The sequence below is a fragment of the Monodelphis domestica genome, chromosome 2 (assembly GCF_027887165.1).
Source record: "Monodelphis domestica isolate mMonDom1 chromosome 2, mMonDom1.pri, whole genome shotgun sequence".
In the NCBI taxonomy this organism is placed as follows: Eukaryota; Metazoa; Chordata; class Mammalia; order Didelphimorphia; family Didelphidae; genus Monodelphis; species Monodelphis domestica.
Genome location: NC_077228.1, coordinates 503,970,612 through 503,990,830, shown reverse-complemented (window position 1 = coordinate 503,990,830; position 20,219 = coordinate 503,970,612). Strand labels below are relative to the sequence as shown.

General features: G+C 44.6%; 1 protein-coding gene across 5 annotated transcripts in view; it reads left to right on the top strand.

Annotated features, from left to right (window-relative positions):
- Positions 1 to 5,065: 5,065 nt before the first annotated feature.
- The window catches only part of RHBDL3 (rhomboid like 3), a 74,913-nt gene continuing 59,759 nt past the window's right edge, over positions 5,066 to 20,219 (top strand). For 2 of the 5 annotated variants that reach the window (XM_007485560.3, XM_007485557.3), the window contains exon 1: positions 5,068 to 5,710. In XM_007485560.3, coding sequence (XP_007485622.1) covers positions 5,588 to 5,710 — 123 coding nt within the window. In that variant the 5' untranslated portion in view covers positions 5,068 to 5,587. Of the gene's footprint in view, positions 5,711 to 7,827; positions 7,852 to 20,219 lie in introns of all 5 variants that reach the window. The other 3 variants (XM_007485556.3, XM_007485555.3, XM_007485558.3) reach the window with 3 other exon arrangements.

Here is a 20,219-nt window from a genome sequence, read left to right as displayed (position 1 = left end):
TTTGGGTAGTAAAGTTATGCCCAAAGGTAGGAAGAAGAGAGTATGGTATAGTACTGTGTTGGTAACCTATGGCACATGTGCCAGAGGGGAATGCTCCCTTCTCCATCTCCACATGTGCCTGAGGACATTTCTCATATCACCTGCCCCTCTGCCCAACAGCCCAGTGGGAGTGCTTCTTCTCTCCCCTGTCTGGGGTAAGGCAGGGGGCTCACATGCCGTGTGAAGGTTGTGGTTTGGCCGCTCAGTCTCTAAAAGGTTCACCACCACTGGTAGTAGAAAGTGAGAAGGGAAGATAATGGAGAAGGGGGAACTCATTGATTTTGAATCCCTAACTATGTGATCTTCAGCAAATTGTTGGGCTTCAGTTTCCTTAATACTAAACATGAAAGAAAGAAAGCTTCCTTTCTAAAATTCTTCCAGCTCTACCTGAAAGAATCTCCAACTTCCTTTAAAGACTCAGGCCAACCTTCATCAAGGGTCCATCTTGATCCCATCCCCTGGGGGCTGCCCCTAGAATTGTTGTCATTGAATCATTTTGGTTGTGTCCAACTATTCGTGACCCCTTTGGGGTTTTCTTAGCAAGGATACTGAAGTGGTTTGCCATTTCCTTCTCCAGATCATTTGACAGATAAGGAAACTGAGGCAAACAGGGTTGAGGGACTTGCCCAGAGTCAAACAGCTAGTAAATATCTGAGGCTGGACTTGAACTCAGGAAGATGAGTCTCCCAACTCCAAACCCTGAACTCTTCACTTTACCACCTGCTGTCTTGACCAGAGAATTACTTTGTATATATTGTATATCTTTGTTCATATAGTTTCTGTGTTTAAAAGAGAATGTATGTTCCTTGAGGACAGGGATTGTGATCCTGTTTTTGCATTCATGCTCCATGTGCCTCAGTCGTTCCATGATACATGAAGATGCTTATTTAATTTTCTTACTAAATGAATGAAAGTCCGTTGAAGCTTCTGGAGTTGGCAAGATCAGATAAACAGAGGCCAAAGAAGCATTAGCCTGATTGTTGTGTTTTTTTTTCTTTTGGAAGCTATTTGGATTGGGGTTGGCAGTTTAAAGGGGCATCATGGAGCTTTGATACCCTCTCTTCTGGGCTGGCATTCAATTCAGTTCAGCAAACATTCATATTCCTACTGTGTGCAGGGCACTGGCATCATGGGAACCCCCCAGCATCATGGGAACCCCCCAAACAGACTCTGTCAAAGTTGTCCTACATTGGGAGTCAAGCTCCTTCTGTCTCTTTTCAAGCATCTTTGCCTTCTCCCATCTTTTTCCTCCCTGGCCCATTTCTCAAGGTGAGACTCTAAATGTGACTTGAGCTCTTGCACATGTGGGTCATGCAAATGGATAGGAGAGAGAGTGTTGATTCACAGCCCTCCGGCTTGTTTGCTCAATTCCTTCTAGAGTTGAAATTGTTTTTCTTCTCTAAAGATTCAGTATCTCCTGGATCCTTCTTCACCATGTTTCCCCCTCCCAACAATTTGCAAATTCACACCCCATGTAGACATTTTTTATTTACAAGGAAATGTTGCCAGGATTTTGACTTGTTAGTAGAATAGGGATGTCAAGGGGAGGGGGAAGGGAAGGGAGACAAGAATAGTTTAAATGATGACACTTTCTGAAACTGAGATCGGATTTGGTGTCTGCAATAAGCTCACCTAATTAGAAGCTAGTTAATTTTCGTTCCCTTATTTTTAAGGGGTGGCAGGCATTGCCTGAGTGAGATGGTTTCAGGTTTTATATTAAAGGTTTCTGTGTGTGTGTGTGTGTGTGTGTGTGTGTGTGTTTTAAAGATGGGAACATTAATTGCAATTCTCAATATTGGAAAACAGCCCTTGCTTGGAGAGAGAGGAAGGTGGATGAGTGGGTGGAGGTAAGAGCCAGCCAGCTCTGGGAGAAGGAATGGAAGAATCATTCTGGTGAAGCTCTGGACTTAGCAAGGACTTTTCCAGCAGCTGATGGATGGAGTTGCTCCCTCAGAGGGCAGTTGGATGTTTGCCCAGAGCCTGGGAGGGAACCTCTTAAATAGGGTTGCACTTTTAAGAAGCATGCAAGGCCTGGCCTCAGATACTTCCTAGCTGTGTGATCCTGGGCAAGTCACTTAACCCCAAATGGCTAGCCCTTAGCCCTCTTCTAAGTCAGAAGCTAAGGGTTTTTTTTAAAAGGGAGTGCAAGGAATGAAAACTGCCTAAGACCCTGGGCATTACTCTGTAGCTCTGCTATTTGGGGGATTAATCTACTTTAGGAAGTTGTCCTGGGCAGTTGGGTGGTGAAGTGGATAGAGTGCAAGGCCTAGAGTCAAGAAGATTCATTTTCCCGAGTTCAAATTCAGCCTCAGACATTTATTAGCTATGTGACCCTGAGCAAGTCATTTATCCCTCTTTACCAGTTTCCTCATCTGTTGAATGAGCTGGAAAAGGAAATGGTGAACTACTCCAGTATCTTTGCCAAGAAAACCCCCAAAGGGGTCACAAGGAATTGAATGTGACTAATAAAAAACAAAGGAAGCTGTCCAGCCTGTGAGTGGGTGCTTGGTGGTCTCTGGGGGGACAGGGGACACTTCTTCTCCATAGTTTTCCTCCTGTTTACTTCCAGGAGTCTGGCCAAGTCCTTCAGCTTCTAGTCATCCCTTTGCTCACTATGGAAATCAATCAATCAATTAATCCACAAGAATTAATTACCTCTTCTGTGCCAGGCACTCCATCTCCTATCTGTGTGCCTCTGCCACTGCCTGGCCTTCTCATACACGGAATGTTTTTCTTCCTTCCTTCTTAGCATTTCTCTTTCCTTTGAGGCTTTAGACCAAGTACCATATTCTACATGAAGCCTTTCTTGGTTCATTTCCCACCTCTATGTCTGCATCACCTATCTCCCATACGTGGAAAACTCTGTCCCTCACCTCTTGTATTCCCTGATTGCCTTCGAGACTCAAGTTCAATTCCCACCTTTTTCAGGAGGTTTTTCTTCCTCCAATTGCCAGGTCCTTCTGCTTTGAGATTCCCTTCCATCTATTCTATGTATCTGGTGTGTATCTAGGCATTTAGTCTCTTTCCCCCATTAGACTGTGAGCCCTAGAAGCACAGGAACCACTTGGTAATCCCAATATTCAACACAGTTCCTAGCACGTGCATCAGAAGTCCTTAAAAATACTTGTTGACTAGGACTGATGGCCAATTTGAGGTGCTGAGGATTCCAAGACAAATGTGAATAGTCCCTGCCTTCAAGGAGCTTACATTCCATTTGGCCTTAGATGTTGGCAGGGCAGACTTTAGGATTTGGATATTAGCCCCCTTCCCCCAAAGCACTTGTCTCCTTCAACACCTTTCAAAAGCAAAATCTCGATATTCACGGAGCTCAATGGAGCTGGATTTATGCTGCTGTTGAAGTCTGAGCCTGGGGAAAGCTGCAGTACTGAAGGATAAGAGCATGGGGAGTCTTTGAGGGTTCAAGTGCCTGATAGTAGGGTAGGAACATAGGATCATAGACCTAGACCTCCAAGGTCATCTAGTCCAAACCCATCATTTTATAGAGAAGGAAACTGAGGCTTAGGAAGGTAAACTTGATTGTCCCAGGTCACACCGGGAGCAAGTATCAGAGGGAGGATTTGAACTCAGGTCCTCTGTGGATAAGTAGCATTTGTTGGTAAATAAAAAGAGAAACCACAGGAGGATTTTCCTTATAAAAGACATATTTATAGTCAAGTGGCAGCACTCTTTTCCTTTCACCTTTTCCTTATTGCCCTTTCCACTGAACTTCACTCCTTACCCTAACTTCTCCTCTCCATTCTGCCTCTGAAAGTGAAATTAATCAAGTTCTTTGCAACTCGATGTTATCTCCTCCAAGTAGCTGCCAGCCCACCTCCCAGTAACCCACCTACAGGAAGGATTTCCCTCTCTGAAGGTTCTCCCAAATCCTTAAGGACAACTAAATTATTTGACAAATTTGGGGGAGAGTGGATGCAATGTGTTGACAGAGACTTCAGGTTTTATGGGAGACACAAAGTGGATGGAGCATTGGACTTAGAAGCAGGAAGACCTTCCTTTCGTTCTGTCCTCTGACACTAGTAAATCTTTGCATCCTGGGTGCCTCCCTGAGCCTCAGCTTCCTCATCTGCAAAATGCACATAATGATAATTTCAGCTTTAGAGGGGTTGGGGCAAAGTTCAAACGAAGTAATGGATGTAAAGGAATCTGCCCCCCTTAAAGCATTACAAAACTATCAGCTCAAATAAGACATCATCATCATCATAATAGTAATGATAATAATAATAATAATAATAATGCAATATAATAACCTGGAGAAGGAGTTTCAGTGATGGAGGAAACCCTCTATCAATGCATCTGGACAACTGGGCAACTGCTCTTGTCTCAAAGATTCTTAACCTGGAGTTTGTCAATTAAAAAAAAGAACTTTTCATCGAATTGGTTTCTTTTGTAATCCTGTGATTTGAATTTCAAGCATTTAAAAACCCATTTCTAGAAGGGACCCCCAGGCTTCATCAGAGTGCCACTGAGGTCCAGGTGAAGAACCGAAGAACCCCTAACTTAGAGAGAGTCCCCCCCCCAAAGGTTGACCAGGGTAATGAAGTAATGACGCTGCTATGAGTTTAAGTCAGAACCATGACGCAGGACTTCTAGACCGGCAGGCTGTCTGCCTCTACCCACCAAGGCCATGCTGCATATTACCCATTATCATTATTCATACCATTATTATGGTTATTATCACAGAGAAGAAGGGGCTTGCCACCTCTGCTTCCAAACCTCAAGGGCTACTCTGTCTTGCATTCTTGCCAAGGCCCTCCCCAGCAGTGATTTGGCCTGAATCTCGGAGATACCCTTCTCCCTACTTTTATTGCGGAGGTTTCCAAACTACTGGGCACCTGAACCCGCGCTAACCAGCGCTCTTCCTGGCTCTCCTTGGGTATGGATGGCCAATTTGGCCCTGAAGCTGGGAAGATGGGGATGGGAGGGGGGTTGGGGAGGAGAAGGCTGACCGGCCCCGCCCCCGCCCCGCCTCCGCCTCCGAGGAGGGGGAGGAGACTGAGCCTGGGACTCAGAGCGGGCCACTGGCAGCGCAGAGGGGCCAGAGCGCTTGGGAAGCCACAGCGGATAGATAGGGGTCCGGGGCGGGGCGGCCCAGGGGCGCCCTGGCCGCGGAGCTGAGCTGAGCCGGGCCGGCAGAGCGACCTGGTACGGGACGAGAGCTAGAGGAAGGAGGAAGCCAAGAAAGAGAGCGCAGGCAAGACCGGGGGCGGGAGCTAGAGCGGCGCCCAGAGAAGTTTGCCCCGCGCCCGCGGCGGCTCCCCGGGGCCATGGGGGCTGGAGCCCGCGGCGGCGGCGGCGACAGAGGAAGCGGCAGTGGCGGAGGAGGCGGCGGCGTTGGCGGCGGCGGCGGCTGCTGCTGCGGAGGCGGCTGGACGCGCTCGGGCTCTTGCTCCCTCGGCCGCGGCCGCGACTCTGCATTGGCTGAGCTGGCTGCGCCCTGCGCGCACGGAGCCCCCCGGAGCGGCGCCGGGGCCACAGCGGAAAGTTAACTAGCCCGGCGCGTCGGGCCCCGTGCGGGACGCTCTCGGCCATGGGCGAGCACCCCAGCCCGGCCCCCGCGGTGGCCGCCTGTGCCGAGGCGGAGCGCATAGAGGAGCTCGAGCCCGAACCCGAGCCCGAACCCGAGGAGCCTCTGCCCATGGCCCCCGAGGACGTAAGTGCAACTTTCGGCGGCGGGGGGCTAGTCTGGGCTCGCCTCCTCTGCGCTGCCTTTGGGAGCAGCAGAGGAGGGAGGGCTACCTTCCCCCCTTCTCTCTCTTTCTTTCCTCCCTCCTCTCCCTCCCCTTTTCTCCCCTTCCTTCTCCCTCTCCCCTCCCCTTTCCATTTCTTCCCCCATAATCAGAAGGTTGCAACTTGGTGGCTTCAAGGTGAAGCAGGACCCCCTGTGATCCATGTGGCCACCCCAAGGGCAGAAGTGTTGGGAAGGGGGTCTGTTCCGCGCCGGAGGGAACGAAGGGGAAGGGTCCTTACTCGAATCACTGCTCCAAGGAGCTGGCCACACTTAGTGCTGAAGCTGACGGCTCCTCCGGTCCACCCTCCTACCCATCGCCGAGTAGCCAGTTTCCTCAAGTTCTAACCCTCCTTCCCTTCCCCAGGGATCCCAATGATTCTCCATTCCCGTGCCCCTTCCCCCGCCCCACCTGGGTCCCTTCGACTGGGCACCTGGGATGGAACCCCGGAATCCGGGATCCCCTTCCTCAGCAGAGCCCCCTCCCCGCGGATGGTGCAGTGCCCGGGACATACAGTTTTCCCGCAGAGGCAGAGACGTCACCAGGAGTGACTCCCCCTCCCCTCCTCACCCCGCAACTCATGACCTACGAGACACTTTGAATCCCCAGAAGCACCACATGCACTGCAGACTCCTCCTACACCGTCCCTTGGCAAGAGATACCCTTTCTTGGTGACTCCCCCTCCCCTTTCAACCATCCCCATGGATACAGTTGGGGGCCGGACGTTAGGATTCAAACTTAGACCTGCCATTGGAATCCTGGAGTCCTGGGAGCACCTGGGGGACAATTGCTCTTAGTCTATGATTCCAGAGCTGAGGGCCATATAGACTCGGGGGAATTAGGACTATGATTTTTCGTGGGGGGGAGGGGCTGCCTCAGGGATGCCCCATTCCACGGGGGCTTCCCCAGGCTAGCTGCAGAATAGAGGTGCAGTTCCTCTCTGTCAGCGGTGGAGTATGACTCTGGTTTTCTTTCCTGGAGGACCCCTATCCTATCTCTGCCCTTGGCATGGAATAAGACCTCTGCTGATGTGGGAGGAGAGCTACCAGCATGGCCCAAAACTAGGGGATCTGGTGGCTGGAGAGTTTCTTAATGACTTTTCTCCGAGAACTGCAGAGGATTCCCTAGGAATACAGATTAGAAACCAGTCTAGCCACTCCTGTCCTCTGCCCAGGGGCCTATGAGCTATGCCTAGGTACCAGGTGTATATAGGCAAGAGCCCTGCTGACCTTTGTACTGATCCCACAAACCCATCTGGCTGTACCATAAACCTTGGACAGCTCAGATCATCCTTAGGTTCTCCCCTTTGCTTTTATGATTAAGCCAAAGCCTTCCTCCTACCCCCCCACCCCCCCACCCCACTCCCATGCACCCTCGTGCCCCAGGCTCTATATGTCTACTTAATTCCAAATGCTTACTTAGAGCATTTAAGTACTCATTGGTTGTTCTAGATCCTGGGTTTGCTGCAACTTCTGGGTCCCTGACTTCCAGAGATTGTATTCTCTAAAGGCTTAGATACTTGAGGAGGAGGGATGTGAGCCATGCTGGTGACCAATCTTGGCAAATGTGTCACCCAGGGTTAGGGTCATTGTATCCTTAATTAATGTGCCTCATACTGGGTTTATTTCTTCTCCACCCCTTCACAAGATTGAGGTATTCACACACACACACACACACACACACACACACACACACACACACACACACACCCTCCACAAAGAGTGGTCACCCTTTGCCCCAAGAAAAAAAGGTATCTCTGCCCTTTCTCCTCCCTGTGTTTGGTGCATACAGTGACTGGGGTGGAGGGGAATGGGTTGGGGAAGGACTAGGGCTGCCCAGCTCACTGGCTCTCCTCTAGTATCTCGTTGCCAATTCTGCAGCCTGGAGACCAATCTAATGCAGAAGCTGGGAGGCCAGATCAGCTGCATTTCTAATGTTACAGATGCCCTAATGCTGAGCATTTTTTTCTTTCTTTTTCTCCTTTTCCTTCTCTTCATCTTCCTCTTCCTCTCCTCTCCTGCACGGCTTCCCTCTCTGTCAGCACTGGAAAGTCCTGTTTGATCAGGTATGTGAGCAGTTAATTCGGTTCCCCGCTTTCCCTGGTCTCCCCCTTCCCCCCAGGACTATCAGTCTTCCTGCTGCGTGGGTTTCCCAGGCTTGGCTGCTCACGGAGATGATGACGTGGGGTTGTGGGTGTGGCTTGATGTGTTTCTGATCTCCAGGCATCAAAAGGAGCCCTGCTCTCCTCCTCTGATGGGTCTTTCCCCTAGGGACCGGCCCTTTCCTCTAAGCCATTCCTTACTCATACCCCAAAACCCATCAAGAATTTAGGTGTAGATTGTATTTAACCCAAGGGAAAATTATTATTGATGATTGATTAGCCTGGGGGGTCATTTACACTCCAGTGGGTTGGCGTCCTGGGGAGTGCTGGGACAACAATCCCATGGGGTGGGGAGGGTTATCCACCAGCCTGAGATTATCACTGATCTCCCAGGATGACTCAGAACATTCCATTTAAGGGTTGATTTCACTTACTTCACTAGAGATTGGGGGGCAATTTGGAGGGGGAGTAGTAGCCAAGGTTGGGAAATGTGATTACTTGCTGGGGGGTGGGGGGGGTATCAGTGTGTTTGGAAATCTTGGGTTAGAGCTTTTAAGCCCTGAATTAGAGATCTGACCTTCAGGAAGGAAACCACTCTGTCCTTGGGTAGCATCTTTCAAAATCCTTCCCTTTGAGGAGACCACATAATGGATAGGTGCAGAGGAGGCAGCAGGCCAGTCCAGGTTGGGCATTAAAAAACTAGAGAGGAGAGAGAAGCAGTGGGCCACAGAATCGACCACTGAGATTACAGCAGGGTGTCCATGTGGGGGATTCAGAGAATAGACACAAGGTAATTTGAGGGAATCATTAGCAGCTGCAGATAAAGGGAGATAGGACCAGGTTGGGAAGGCAATGGGTAAGTTGGTCCCCTTCTTGGGGCCTCAGTTTCCTCAATTGTCAAGTGAGGTTTGACAAAATGATATCTGAGGTCCCTTCTTGCTCTAAATGCTCTGATCCTATAACATTATCCTGTTGGTAATTGCTAGTTTTTGAATGGAGGGTGGAGAGGGGGATGTTTCACCTGCTAAAAGCCAAGTTTTAGCATGTTTGATCTGGTAATGGTATGTAGAATGAACTGGAAATGGAGAGAAAATGGAGGCGGGGAGGAGAGGAAAGAAAAGGAAAAAAAATCCAGTCTGGACTAGGACAAAGCCAGGAAGAATGGACAGGAATGGACCTATGAAGCAGAGATCAAGAAGGAAGAATAAACAGGACTTGGTGGCTCTGTGTGTGTGTATGTTTACACGTGCTCATGTGCATGTGTGTTTTAGAAAGAAGATGATGAGATTATTTATTTTGGGCTGGAAAAGAGGGCCTTAGAGGCTATAAAGTTGAACCCTTTTATTTCCTAGATGGGTAAACTGAGGCACAGAGAGGTTAAGGGACTTGCCCAGGGTCATGTGGCTACTAAGTGTCTGAGATAGGATTTAAACCTAGGTCTCTACATTTATACTATATGTATATATGTATATGTATATATGCTATGCATATATTTATACTATACCATATGTAATTATACTATATGTATATATTGCATGTATGCATATATAAATACTCTAAAAGAGTAAGTCCATTACTCTTTTCACTATTCACACTGTCTTCCTCAACTCTAATTCTGAGACTACTTAGCCTCCTGAACTCAGCCCAAGGAGCACCCTCCTACATGAAGTCTTCCCAGCTTGCCTCTTCTCCCAACTAGGAATCTCCTCAATTGACTTTGCTGCCATTTTGTCTCTGTTTTGCTACATTCTTCTCTGTCTACATGCTGTTTCCCCTGTTAGTTCTTTGAGGGCAGAGATTATTTTGTTTTTAGCTTTCTATCTCCAGCACCCAGAACACAGACTCATAAAAAGCGGATGTTTAATAAATGCCTGCCGTTTGAATGAGGAGTCAAAGAGAACCCCTAGGTTTTGAGCCAGAGAGTTATCCACAAAAATTTAGGGGGGGGCTTTTGGGGGGAGGAAGATAAAGAGTTCCATTTTAGACATGCTAAGTTTGAAGCTACATCCCAATGGAGATGTTCAGCCATTATGGAGCTGAAGGAAAGTAGCTGTAGAATTTGGGAGTCTTTGTTATTCCCCAGAGAGTCCCCTGGGGACATTAGGAGTCCTCTTACATGTGGGTAGGCACTGGGGTGGGACATAGCCTCTCCAAGATGCTGCTTGTGTGGTTTTCATACTATTTTCTCCTTCCCTCCCTCCCTCCCTCCCTGCCCCCCTCCTCCCCCTTTCTCCCTCTCTTTTGTTTGTCTCATTAATTCTGTTAGGTTTTGTGTATTTACATTTTGAGATAGACCATTTCTATTGATTTTGAAAAACTATTAAGAGATATTTGGGGATACATAGAGGACAAATGTGGTCATGCCTAGCCGGGATCCTAGATGATCATTGTTCCTGGGGCCAGAAGGGAACACCAGAGGTGGTCTTTTGATATACCCAACCCTCTCAGCCCTCCCTCCCCTAAAGCAGGATGTAGCTAAACCATCCTAGACCAACAGGAATTTAGTTTCCTCCTAAAGAACTCCAGAAAATGAATTACCTTAACCTTTCTAATTTAGTCCATGCTCTGAAGATTTGATCTTATGGCTGATTTCCATCCTGCTTCATTTTGTAATTTCATGATGATTCATTTTGTCATATCCTAAAAGAATAGATCTAGAGTTCTAGTTTCCTCATTTGTAAACTGAGGAATAGAAAAGCTCAGTGAAATCACATGGGGAGTAAGTATGAGAGTGAAATTTGAACTCTTAACTTCAGATCTGTGTTCTTTCTTCCACCCGACATTGCCACCATCATTTTGTTGTGTTTTGTCTTCTCAGTGGTCTCCACTGAGGAGTTTGTGTGAGCTTTCCCCTCAGTCTATGGCAGTGATGGCAAACCTTTTAGAGATTGCATGCTGTGCCCTGACCCCTTACTGTGTGCCACTTTCCCCCCTCCACCATACCCCAGACAGGGGAGGGAGAAAGGAAGGAGAGTAGCCCAGCTACTCTGCTCAGGAAATGGACTAAGTGCTTCCATTGGGCTGCTGGGCAGAGGGGCAGGGAGACATGGTGGAGAAGGGGAAGGGAACAGCTCCACCCCAGTCCCTCTGTCTCTCTAGTAACTAACTGACTGGCAACAGCATGTGCCCACAGAGAGGGTTTTCTGTGCGCCATTTTTGGCATATATGCCATAGGTTCACCATCATGGTGGATTAGGGATGGTGGGACTTGACTTCTCTCTGGCAATTCACCCTGTCTGTATTTGAGAGTTTCTCTCCTTTTTAGGTAGTGAAATAACTGGACCATTCTCTAACTTGGAGCCTAGAGTCCTATATTTAAATCCTGCCTCTGACATCATTGGCTGTGTGATCCTGGGCAAGTCACCTAATATTATTGAGTATCTCATTTTCTGATCTGTAAAATTAGGATAGTAGACTACATGGCTCTAAGGATCCTTCCAGTTTTAAATTTGTGATCCTCTTATCTTACCATAGGACTGATGGAAGGTCAAGACATTTTAGAAAGAACTGTTCACCTAGGAAGAATACCCTGGGTAATATATTTGATAGGATTGAATTCAATCCCTTTTTTTCTTCCTTTGGTCCTGATTCAGGAATGAGTAGAAGGATTGATCTATCTAAAGTGTGGAAAATTTGGCAGAGAGACTAGGTGAATCTCATCCCCATATTGTGACAGCTTATTGGTATAGTGTACTGGTCCTGGAATCAAGAAGACTTGAGTTCAAAACTAACATCAGATACTTACTAGCTGTGTGACCTTGGACAAGTCACTTTAACTCCATAGGCCTCCATTTCTTCAACTATAAAATGAGGATGACAATAACATGTATCTCCCAGAGTTGTTATGAGAATCAAGTGAGATAATATTTGAAAAATTCTTAGCATAGTGTCTAGGAAATTGTAGGTGCTTAATAAATGCTTATTCCTTCCTTCCAATTATAATGTATGTAAAATGTATTTTCCAAATCTTACAGTGATATATATACACACACACACATATATATACATATACATATATATAATGTTTGCGATTATTTTTAAGGTCAGCTAAGTGGAATAGAGTATAGAAAGTCTGACAGAATCAGAAGAACTGGAAGAAGAAATCCAGAAGAACTGGATTTAAATCTTACCTTAGGTTCTTATTCCCCATATGACCTTAAGTAAGTCACTTAACCCTTCTAAGTTCAATTTTCTCATCTGTAAAATGGAGGTAATAGTAGCACATACTTCACAGAGGTGGTATGAGAATCAAATGAGATAACACACGTAAAGCTCTGCACATTTTAAAATGCCATTTAAATGCTCCTATTGCTTACAACTACTATAACCATTATTTTACATAGAATGGGAGAGAAGAGTCGGCCATATTTTGTTCGGTGAAATAGCATTTGGTGGATAGATAAATCACACAGTGGATAGAATTCTAGACCTGGGTTCATATCTAGCTTCAAATACTTCCTAGATGTGTAACCTCGGGTAAGCCACTTAACTCTGATTGCCTAGCCCTTGTTGCTCTTCTGTCTTAAAACTGATGCTAAGATGGAAGGAAGGAAGGAAGGAAGAAAGGAAGGGAGGGAGAAAGGGAGAAAGGAAGGAAGGAAGGAAGGAAGAAAGGAAGGAAGGAAGGAAGGAAGGAAGGAAGGAAGGAAGGAAGGAAGGAAGGAAGGAAGGAAGGAAGGAAGGAAGGAAGAAAGGAAGGAAGGAAGGAAGGAAGGAAGGAAGGAAGGAAGGAAGGAAGGAAGGAAGAAAGGAAGGAAGGAAGGAGGAAGAAAAGAAGGAAGGAAGGAAGGAAGGAAGGAAGGAAGGAAGGAAGGAAGGAAGGAAGGAAGGAAGGAAGGAAGGAAGGAAGGAAGGAAGGAAGGGAGGGAGGAAAGGGAAAAAAGTAGATAGGTTAGAAACAGCTAGGTAGGACAGTGGATAAAAATCTAGGTCTGGAGTCAAGAGGCCCTGGGTTTAAATCTAGCTTCAGATAGTTCCTTAACTGTATGACCCTAGGCAAGTCACTTAACCCTAATTGCTTAGCTCTTACCACTCTTCCACTAAGTATCAATTCTAAGACAGAAGGTAAGGGTTTAAAAAAGAACCAAGAAGCAGCATCTGGATTCTAGTTCTCAGATCCCTACACACACAGCACAAATATACCTAGCTGTATATCCAAAGAGGTTAGGAAAAGCTGTCTTAATAGGAAATTCCCAAGTGACCTTGGGCAAAGTTCCTTAATCTTTCCAAGCCTTTGTGGCTTCATCTGTAAAGAGGGTTGATCCAGATGGTCTGTGAGCTCAGCTTCTAGATTTAAAGGATTCTCTTATCCTAATGACATCTTTGCTCTCAGTTTCCTCATCTGTCAACTAAAGAGGCTGGACTAGATCTGAGGTCTCTTCTTCTTCCAGATTTGCTCTTCTAGACCCTTTTCACTTTGTAGTCTCCGCTTTCTCACTTATAAAGTGAGGGTGTTGGGCTCTTTAACCTTTCAAGTCCCCCAGATCCACATCTGGGATCCTATGAGCTCAATCCTTCATGTACACGTGATGAGGGGGCAGTGACCCACTTGCATGAACCTGGAATTATGTTTCCAGTGAAAGGACAGATTTGAGTTGATGAGTCTTTTGTCTTTGCCATTGTGTCCAGTGGCCTGGATCTGTGAGATGTTTGGTCCAGAATCAGGTGTGTGACCTTGAAAAAAATCAAGCCATTGGCCCACATGGGGATCAGATCTGTGATCTTTGTTAGCCTTGAAAAGTCATCAACACAGCCAAGAAGCTAGAGATGCTTCTAAGGGCATTGGGGCAGAAGATGTAGTGATCCTGGTCAAACTCCTCCCAACTTTGCCCTGGGGCGTGATCTCTTTTCTAGCCTGGTTTCACAGGAATGGGAGTTCAGGGTAAGATCATCCTGCTTCTAACTGTTAGGAACTTGATGGCCTTGGATAAGTGGTTTCACTGTCTTGGGCCTCAGCTTCCTCCCTTAAAATGAGGAGGTGGCATCCAAGGTCCCCTCTTACTCTAAAGCTATGATCCCTGGGCCCTGCTTTGGCAACCCACTCTCCAGGATTGGTAGCTTTGTCATATAGTTGATGCCTTCAAAAGCCATGAGTCAAAAAGATACTTCTGAGATCTTGGACCTGGTAGAACCATAGCTTGCCAGGACCTTCTTCTTCCCAAACCAAAGAGACGCCCCAAAAGGAAAGAGACTTCTTTCTTCCCCTCTGATTTCTTTCCATTGGTCCCTCCCCCTTGGTTCCCTTATGTGGGGAGCTTCCACATCCTCTGACCCTGAAGCCTCATCTCATTTGCAGTTCCCCAGCAAGCTGACTCAAGGGGACTCTGGGAAAAGGAGCTCAGACAAGGGGGATGAATAGATTATACAGGAGCAGAGGGAGAAACACCTGCCCCTGAGACTGTGTCATCTGCTTCTGTTCCAAGACCCCATGTCCCGGAACATGCGATTAATGAGCAGAGAGAGAGGCTCCCAGAGAGGACAAAGGGAAGAAGCTTAAAAAGATCTCCCAGACGTCATCCTTTATCTCCCACTGCCCTCCCCATTCTGCACCCCCAGTCCTTTACGTTAAAAGTTTTCTTTTAGATATTCTAAACCTGATGTATAGCAATGAAAATAATCAGTTTTTTCATACACGGAACAGAAAAAGAGGTTTGTAAATGAAACCAAGAATCTAATTACACAGAGCTGTGTTTTTTAAGTTTATACTCAATTCAGCATGGTAGTTGAGAAGCTCTCTGGCCTATTATGTCCTCTAAACCTCCGGTAGCCAAAGGGGGTCTCTTCTGTGCGTTTTCTTTAAAGGTTTCATTGATGCTCGTTTCTTTTCATTTTTATAGACCCTTACCTTCTGTCATAGTATGAATTCTGAGATAGAAGAATGGCAAGGGCTAGACAATTGGGGTTTAGTGACTTGCCCAAGGTCATACAGCTAGGAGATGAGAAAGGTGAGGTTTGAACTCAAGTCCTCCTGACTCCAGGCCTGGAGCTCTATTCACTGTATTATGTAGCTCCCCCAAATGTTTCATTGAGGTTTTCTTTTCTTTTCTTTTCTTTTCTTTTCTTTTCTTTTCTTTTCTTTTCTTTTCTTTTCTTTTCTTTTCTTTTCTTTCCTTTCCTTTCCTTTCCTTTCCTTTCCTTTTCTTTTCTTTTCTTTTCTTTTCTTTTCTTTTCTTTTCTTTTTTGCTGATTACTATTATTTTTTAAACCCTTCCCTTCTATCTTGGAATCAATATTACATATTGGTTCCAAGGCAAAAGAGTGGTAAGGGCTAGGCAATGGGGGTCGAATGACTTGCCCAGGGTCACACAGCTGGGAAGTGTCTGAGGCCAGATTTGAACCTAGGACTTCCTGTCTCTAGGCCTGGCTCTCAATTCACTGAGCTACCCAGCTCTGATTTTACTATTATTAGGGAGTCCTAGGTGGTGGAATGGATTGAGTGCTGGATATAGAGTCAGGAAGATGCAAGTTTAAATACTGCCTCAGAGAGTAGCAGTCTGACTTTGGGGAAATTACTTAACCTCCCTTAGCCTTAGCTTCCTCATCTGTAAAATGGGTGTAATAATGACACCTACTTTCTAGGCTTATTATGATGATCAAATGAAATTATATTTATAAATGCTTTGCCCACCTTTCAGGGCTAAATAGATACTAGATGTTGTTATTATCACTAAGTCACCCCAATTCTGTGCCACTTCATCCCACAAAACTCCTTTATTTATAGCAAGTTAGCATAGCCAAGAATAGCTAGATAATATAGTTGAGCCTAAAGTCTGGAAGACATCTTCCTGAGGTCAAATCTGACCTCAGATACTTACTTGCTGTGTGACCCTGGGTAAGTCACTTAACTCTGTTTGCCTTAGTTTCCTCATTTATCAAATGAACTGGAGAAAGAATGGCAAACCACTTTGGCAAGAAAATCCCCAAATGGGGTCCCAAAGAGTTAGACATGACTAAAACAACAGAGCATAGCCAAGCAAAACACATCCATACATTAGCCATGCCTAAAAAAGCATGCCTCATTCTGTACCTCTAGTCCATCATTTCTCTGAAAGGAGGTAGAAAGCTTACTTCATTATTGGTCCTCTGCAGTCTTGATTAATCATCTTGATTAATCGTGGCATTGATCTGACAGCCAGTCAGTCAACAAACATTTATTAAGTGCCTAATATGTGCTGGGCACTATGCCAAGAGTTGAAATTGTTGCCTGGGGAAAATCTTTGAAGCAAGTTTTTCTGAGCTAGTCACAGGTGTACCATTAGTGTTCCATTGTGCCTGTCCTCTTAAATCTTCCAACAATTGTGATTTTCCTTTTTTTTAACGTGGAATGTTGTTTTAATTTGCATTTCTTTCATTACTGATTTGGATCATTTTAATATTGATTGTGATAACTTGTTTTTCTTCTTTTTGAGAATTGCCTATTCACATCTTTGACCATTTATCTATTGGAGAATGGCTCTTGTTTTCAAATATTAGATCAGTTCCCTCTATATTTTGGCTATCAGGCCTCTGTCAGAAAAAACTTGCTTTAAAGATTTTCCCCAATCAACAATTTCCCTTTTAATTCTAGCTGCATTGATTTTATTTGTGTGAAAGCTTTCCAATTTTCTGTATCAGAATTCATCTTGTATGTTATTCATTTCTCTATCCTTACCTGGTCAAGAACTCTTCTGTTCATAGTTGTAAGTGGTATCTCCTTCCCAGTTCTTGAATCTATTTATGATCTTTTAAACTTTTAGGTCTAGAGCATATATATATGTGTGTATATATATGTATACATATTATATATATGTATATATATTTATATATATGGATCTTATTGGGGTATATGGTGTGAGATCTTGATCTAATTCTAATTTCTACCAGACTGCTTTCCAGTTTTCCTAACAGCTCGGGTCTTTGGGTTTAGCAAATACTATGTTTCTGTGTTTGTTTTTAATCTCACTGATCAACTTTTAGAAATTGTAACTACTGCCAAATAAATTTGATGATTACTACTTTGTATTATGATTTGGGATCTGTCATTGACAGACCTCTTTACTGATCACTTTTTCTTTATTTCCCTTGAAATTTTTTATCTTTTGCTCTTCCAGTGAATTTTGTTATTTTTTTCTAGCTCTTTAGTCTTTTGGTAGGGTATGTCACTAAACTATGTCACTTTGTTATTACTTTATCATTTTTGTTTGATAATTTTTCAGTTGTGTCTGACTCTTTGTGACCCATTTGGGGTTTTCTTGGCAGAGATACTGAAGTGGTTTATCATTTCCTTCTCTAGTTGATTTTACAGATGAGGAAACTGAGGCAAATATGATTAAGTGACTTGCCCAGAGTCACACAGCTAGTAAGTGTCTGAGGCCAGATTTGAATTCGGAAAGATGATGAATCTTCCTGAATCTAGGTCTGGCACTCCATCCATGGCACCACTTGGCTGCCCATTTTATTATCATTTATTATTTAGTTACTATATTTTATATTATTTAGCACTATTTTAGTACAAAACTTTGTACTAGTTAGTTACTATTAACACTTGTATAATATTGACATGTCCCAACCATGAGCAATTAGTAAGTCTCCAATTTTCTAGGCTTGTCTATTTTTCCATAATGAGTGTTTTATAGTTAATGTTCATATCATGCCTACTTTGTCTTATTAGGAAGATGCACAAATATTTTATGCATTCTACAGTTATTTGGAATGAATTTGTTTTTTACTTTTCATTTTTCAAGCAGAATCCAGGACACATGGGGCTTCTGTCTTCTGGCTACCACAAAGGAAGGCAGCCTCACTGATCCTATACTCATTTCACTCCTCATCCCTTCACATATGGCATTTTTTTTATTTGTATTGTCTCTTTTATTTGTATTGTCTAACAACAGAAATACAATTTTTTCCTAATTTGAGGGGCTGGGTCCAGAATGGATTCCAGAAGGCATGTTTCTTTGGTTCTTCACCCCCCCAAAGTAGCATCTTCCATCAAAAGAATCCTGGATTTGGAATCAGGAGACCCAGTGTCAAAATGGTGCCTCTCCTACTTACCTCTTGGACTATCAGGGCTTTGTTTGGAAAATAGAATTTGGGCTAGATGACCTCCAATATTACTGCCAGCTCTCAGTCCATAAAATTGCAGGTGGGTTAGCAGATTCCTGCCCTGGAATAAGAAAGCATCTTATGTACACACTCCAATGGATGGCTCTTCCCCAGGAATTAAGCTTGAGTGACATGAAGTTAGTTTTCTTCTCTAGAATTCTTCCATTTCCCTGGGATGGTGTGATATTCTTTGGGTCTGGATCTTAGAGGAAACAGGGACTGCCTTTTCTACCTGAAATTACCAGAAAGAAAGCAAAGATATGATTGGGTAAAATTATCTGAAGAGAAGGGCAGCTAGATAACTCAGTAGATTAAGAGCCAGGCTTAGAAATGGGAAATCCTGGTTCAAATCTAGCCTCACATACTTCCTAACTGTATGACCCTGGGCAAGTCACTTTACCCCCATTGCCTAGTCCTTACCACTCTTCTGCCTTGGAACCAATAAACAGTATAGATTCTAAGATGGAAGGGAAGGATTACAAAAAAAAAAACCTATGTGGACTTGGGAAAATAACTTCACTTCCTTTAGCCTCAGTTTCCTCATCTCCCTCCGTGCCTCTCAGTATCCTTCTCTGCCTCATGAAATCCTTCTCTTCTTCCAAGATATAGCTCATCCCTCACCTTCTACATGAAATATTCACCCTCTTTTCCTACTTTAGACTTATTCTCTTTAAAATTTTTTCTGTGTGTACCTGTTGTCTTCTCTCAACAGAATGCAAACTCCATGAGAGCAGGGACTGTTTCATTTTTGTCTTTGCGTCCCCTGCACCTGGCACAGGGCCAAGTATGTAGAAGAAACAACAGGGTTGTTACTCAATTGGTCTGTAAAGTGGAGAGGTGGGGAAGGTTGTACTAAGTTGTCTCTGGCATCCCTTTTAATGATAGATCTGTGATCACATCACTCTTTACTGTGGCACAGTGGGTAGAATACTTAGGCCTGGACTCAGGAAGACCCAAGTTAAAAATTCAGTCTCGGTGTTAACTATATGACTCTGGGAAAGCCACAGCCTCTGTCTGCCTCAGTTTCCTCATCTGTAAAATGAGGATAATAAAAGCATCTTCCTTCTGGTAAGGATCAAATGAAATAATATTTGTACAGTGTTTTGCAAACCTATATAATGATAATTATTATTTTTCTAGATTGCATATGAACAAAAGAGATAAAAATTTTTTTGGTACTAAAAAGCATCATGAAAGGGACAACTAAGTAGCCCAGTGGATAGAGCTCCAGGCCTGGAGTCAGGAGGACCTGAGTCCAAATCTGGCCTTAGACCTGTGTGACCCTGGGCAAGTCAAATTAACCCCAAATGCCTAGCCCTCACTTCTCTTCTGTCTTAGAGATGATACTAAGACAGAAAGTAAGTTGTTGTTTTTAAAAGCATCCTGGAAAGGTAGTGAGGCATGATTTATGGGGCTCTTTCCCTATTCCCAGTTGCAATTGAAAAGTACAGTGTTAGTGTTGCTACCCTCCTACCCTCATCACTTCCAACAGCTGCTGGCCTGGACTTAATTTATGTGAGGCTGTAAATATCTATGAATGGTCTAAAGGGGGCTTGGGTTGCTGGGTTGGGTCAGCTCTATAGAGCAATAACCCCCTAGGCAGCCTCCTTAATTCCACTCAGCTCAGATCCATGATTAAGAAAGCAAAGAGTAGAATCTAGCCAACCATCCAACTCCCCTCCCTTCCCCTGCACCCCAGGAGAAGGGACATCTGTTAGTCTTTTGTATTTTTTCCCCTCGGGGCTCATACTGCTCTGAAAATGATGATAATAGCAAGCATTTATATAGTGTTTTAAGGTTTGCAAAGCATTGTATATATGTCTTCATATTTGAGTCCTGTAATGACCCTGGGAGGTAGGTGGTAAAAGTCACCCCCATTTTGTAGATGGAAAAATTGAGGCTGAGTTTTTAAAAAATAATTATTTCACGTCTCAGACACCTCTTAGCTGTGTGACCCTGAACAAGTCACTTAACCCCAATTGCCTAGCCTTTACTATTCTTCTGCCTTGGAACCAATACACAGTATTGATTCTAAGTTGGAAGGGAAGGGTTTTTAAAAGAAATGAATTATTCAAGTCACTGTAAATGACTGAGGTAAGATTTGAGTTGAAGTCTTCATGAGGCACTATCCCATGCAGCTGCTTGATGGATGATGGGGATTGCTCCTGAGGTTTGGAGAAGCCAGGATTGTGGGAGAAGCTTCTCAATCTGACCCTTGAGGTTATTTACATTTCTTGAGCCCAAATGGA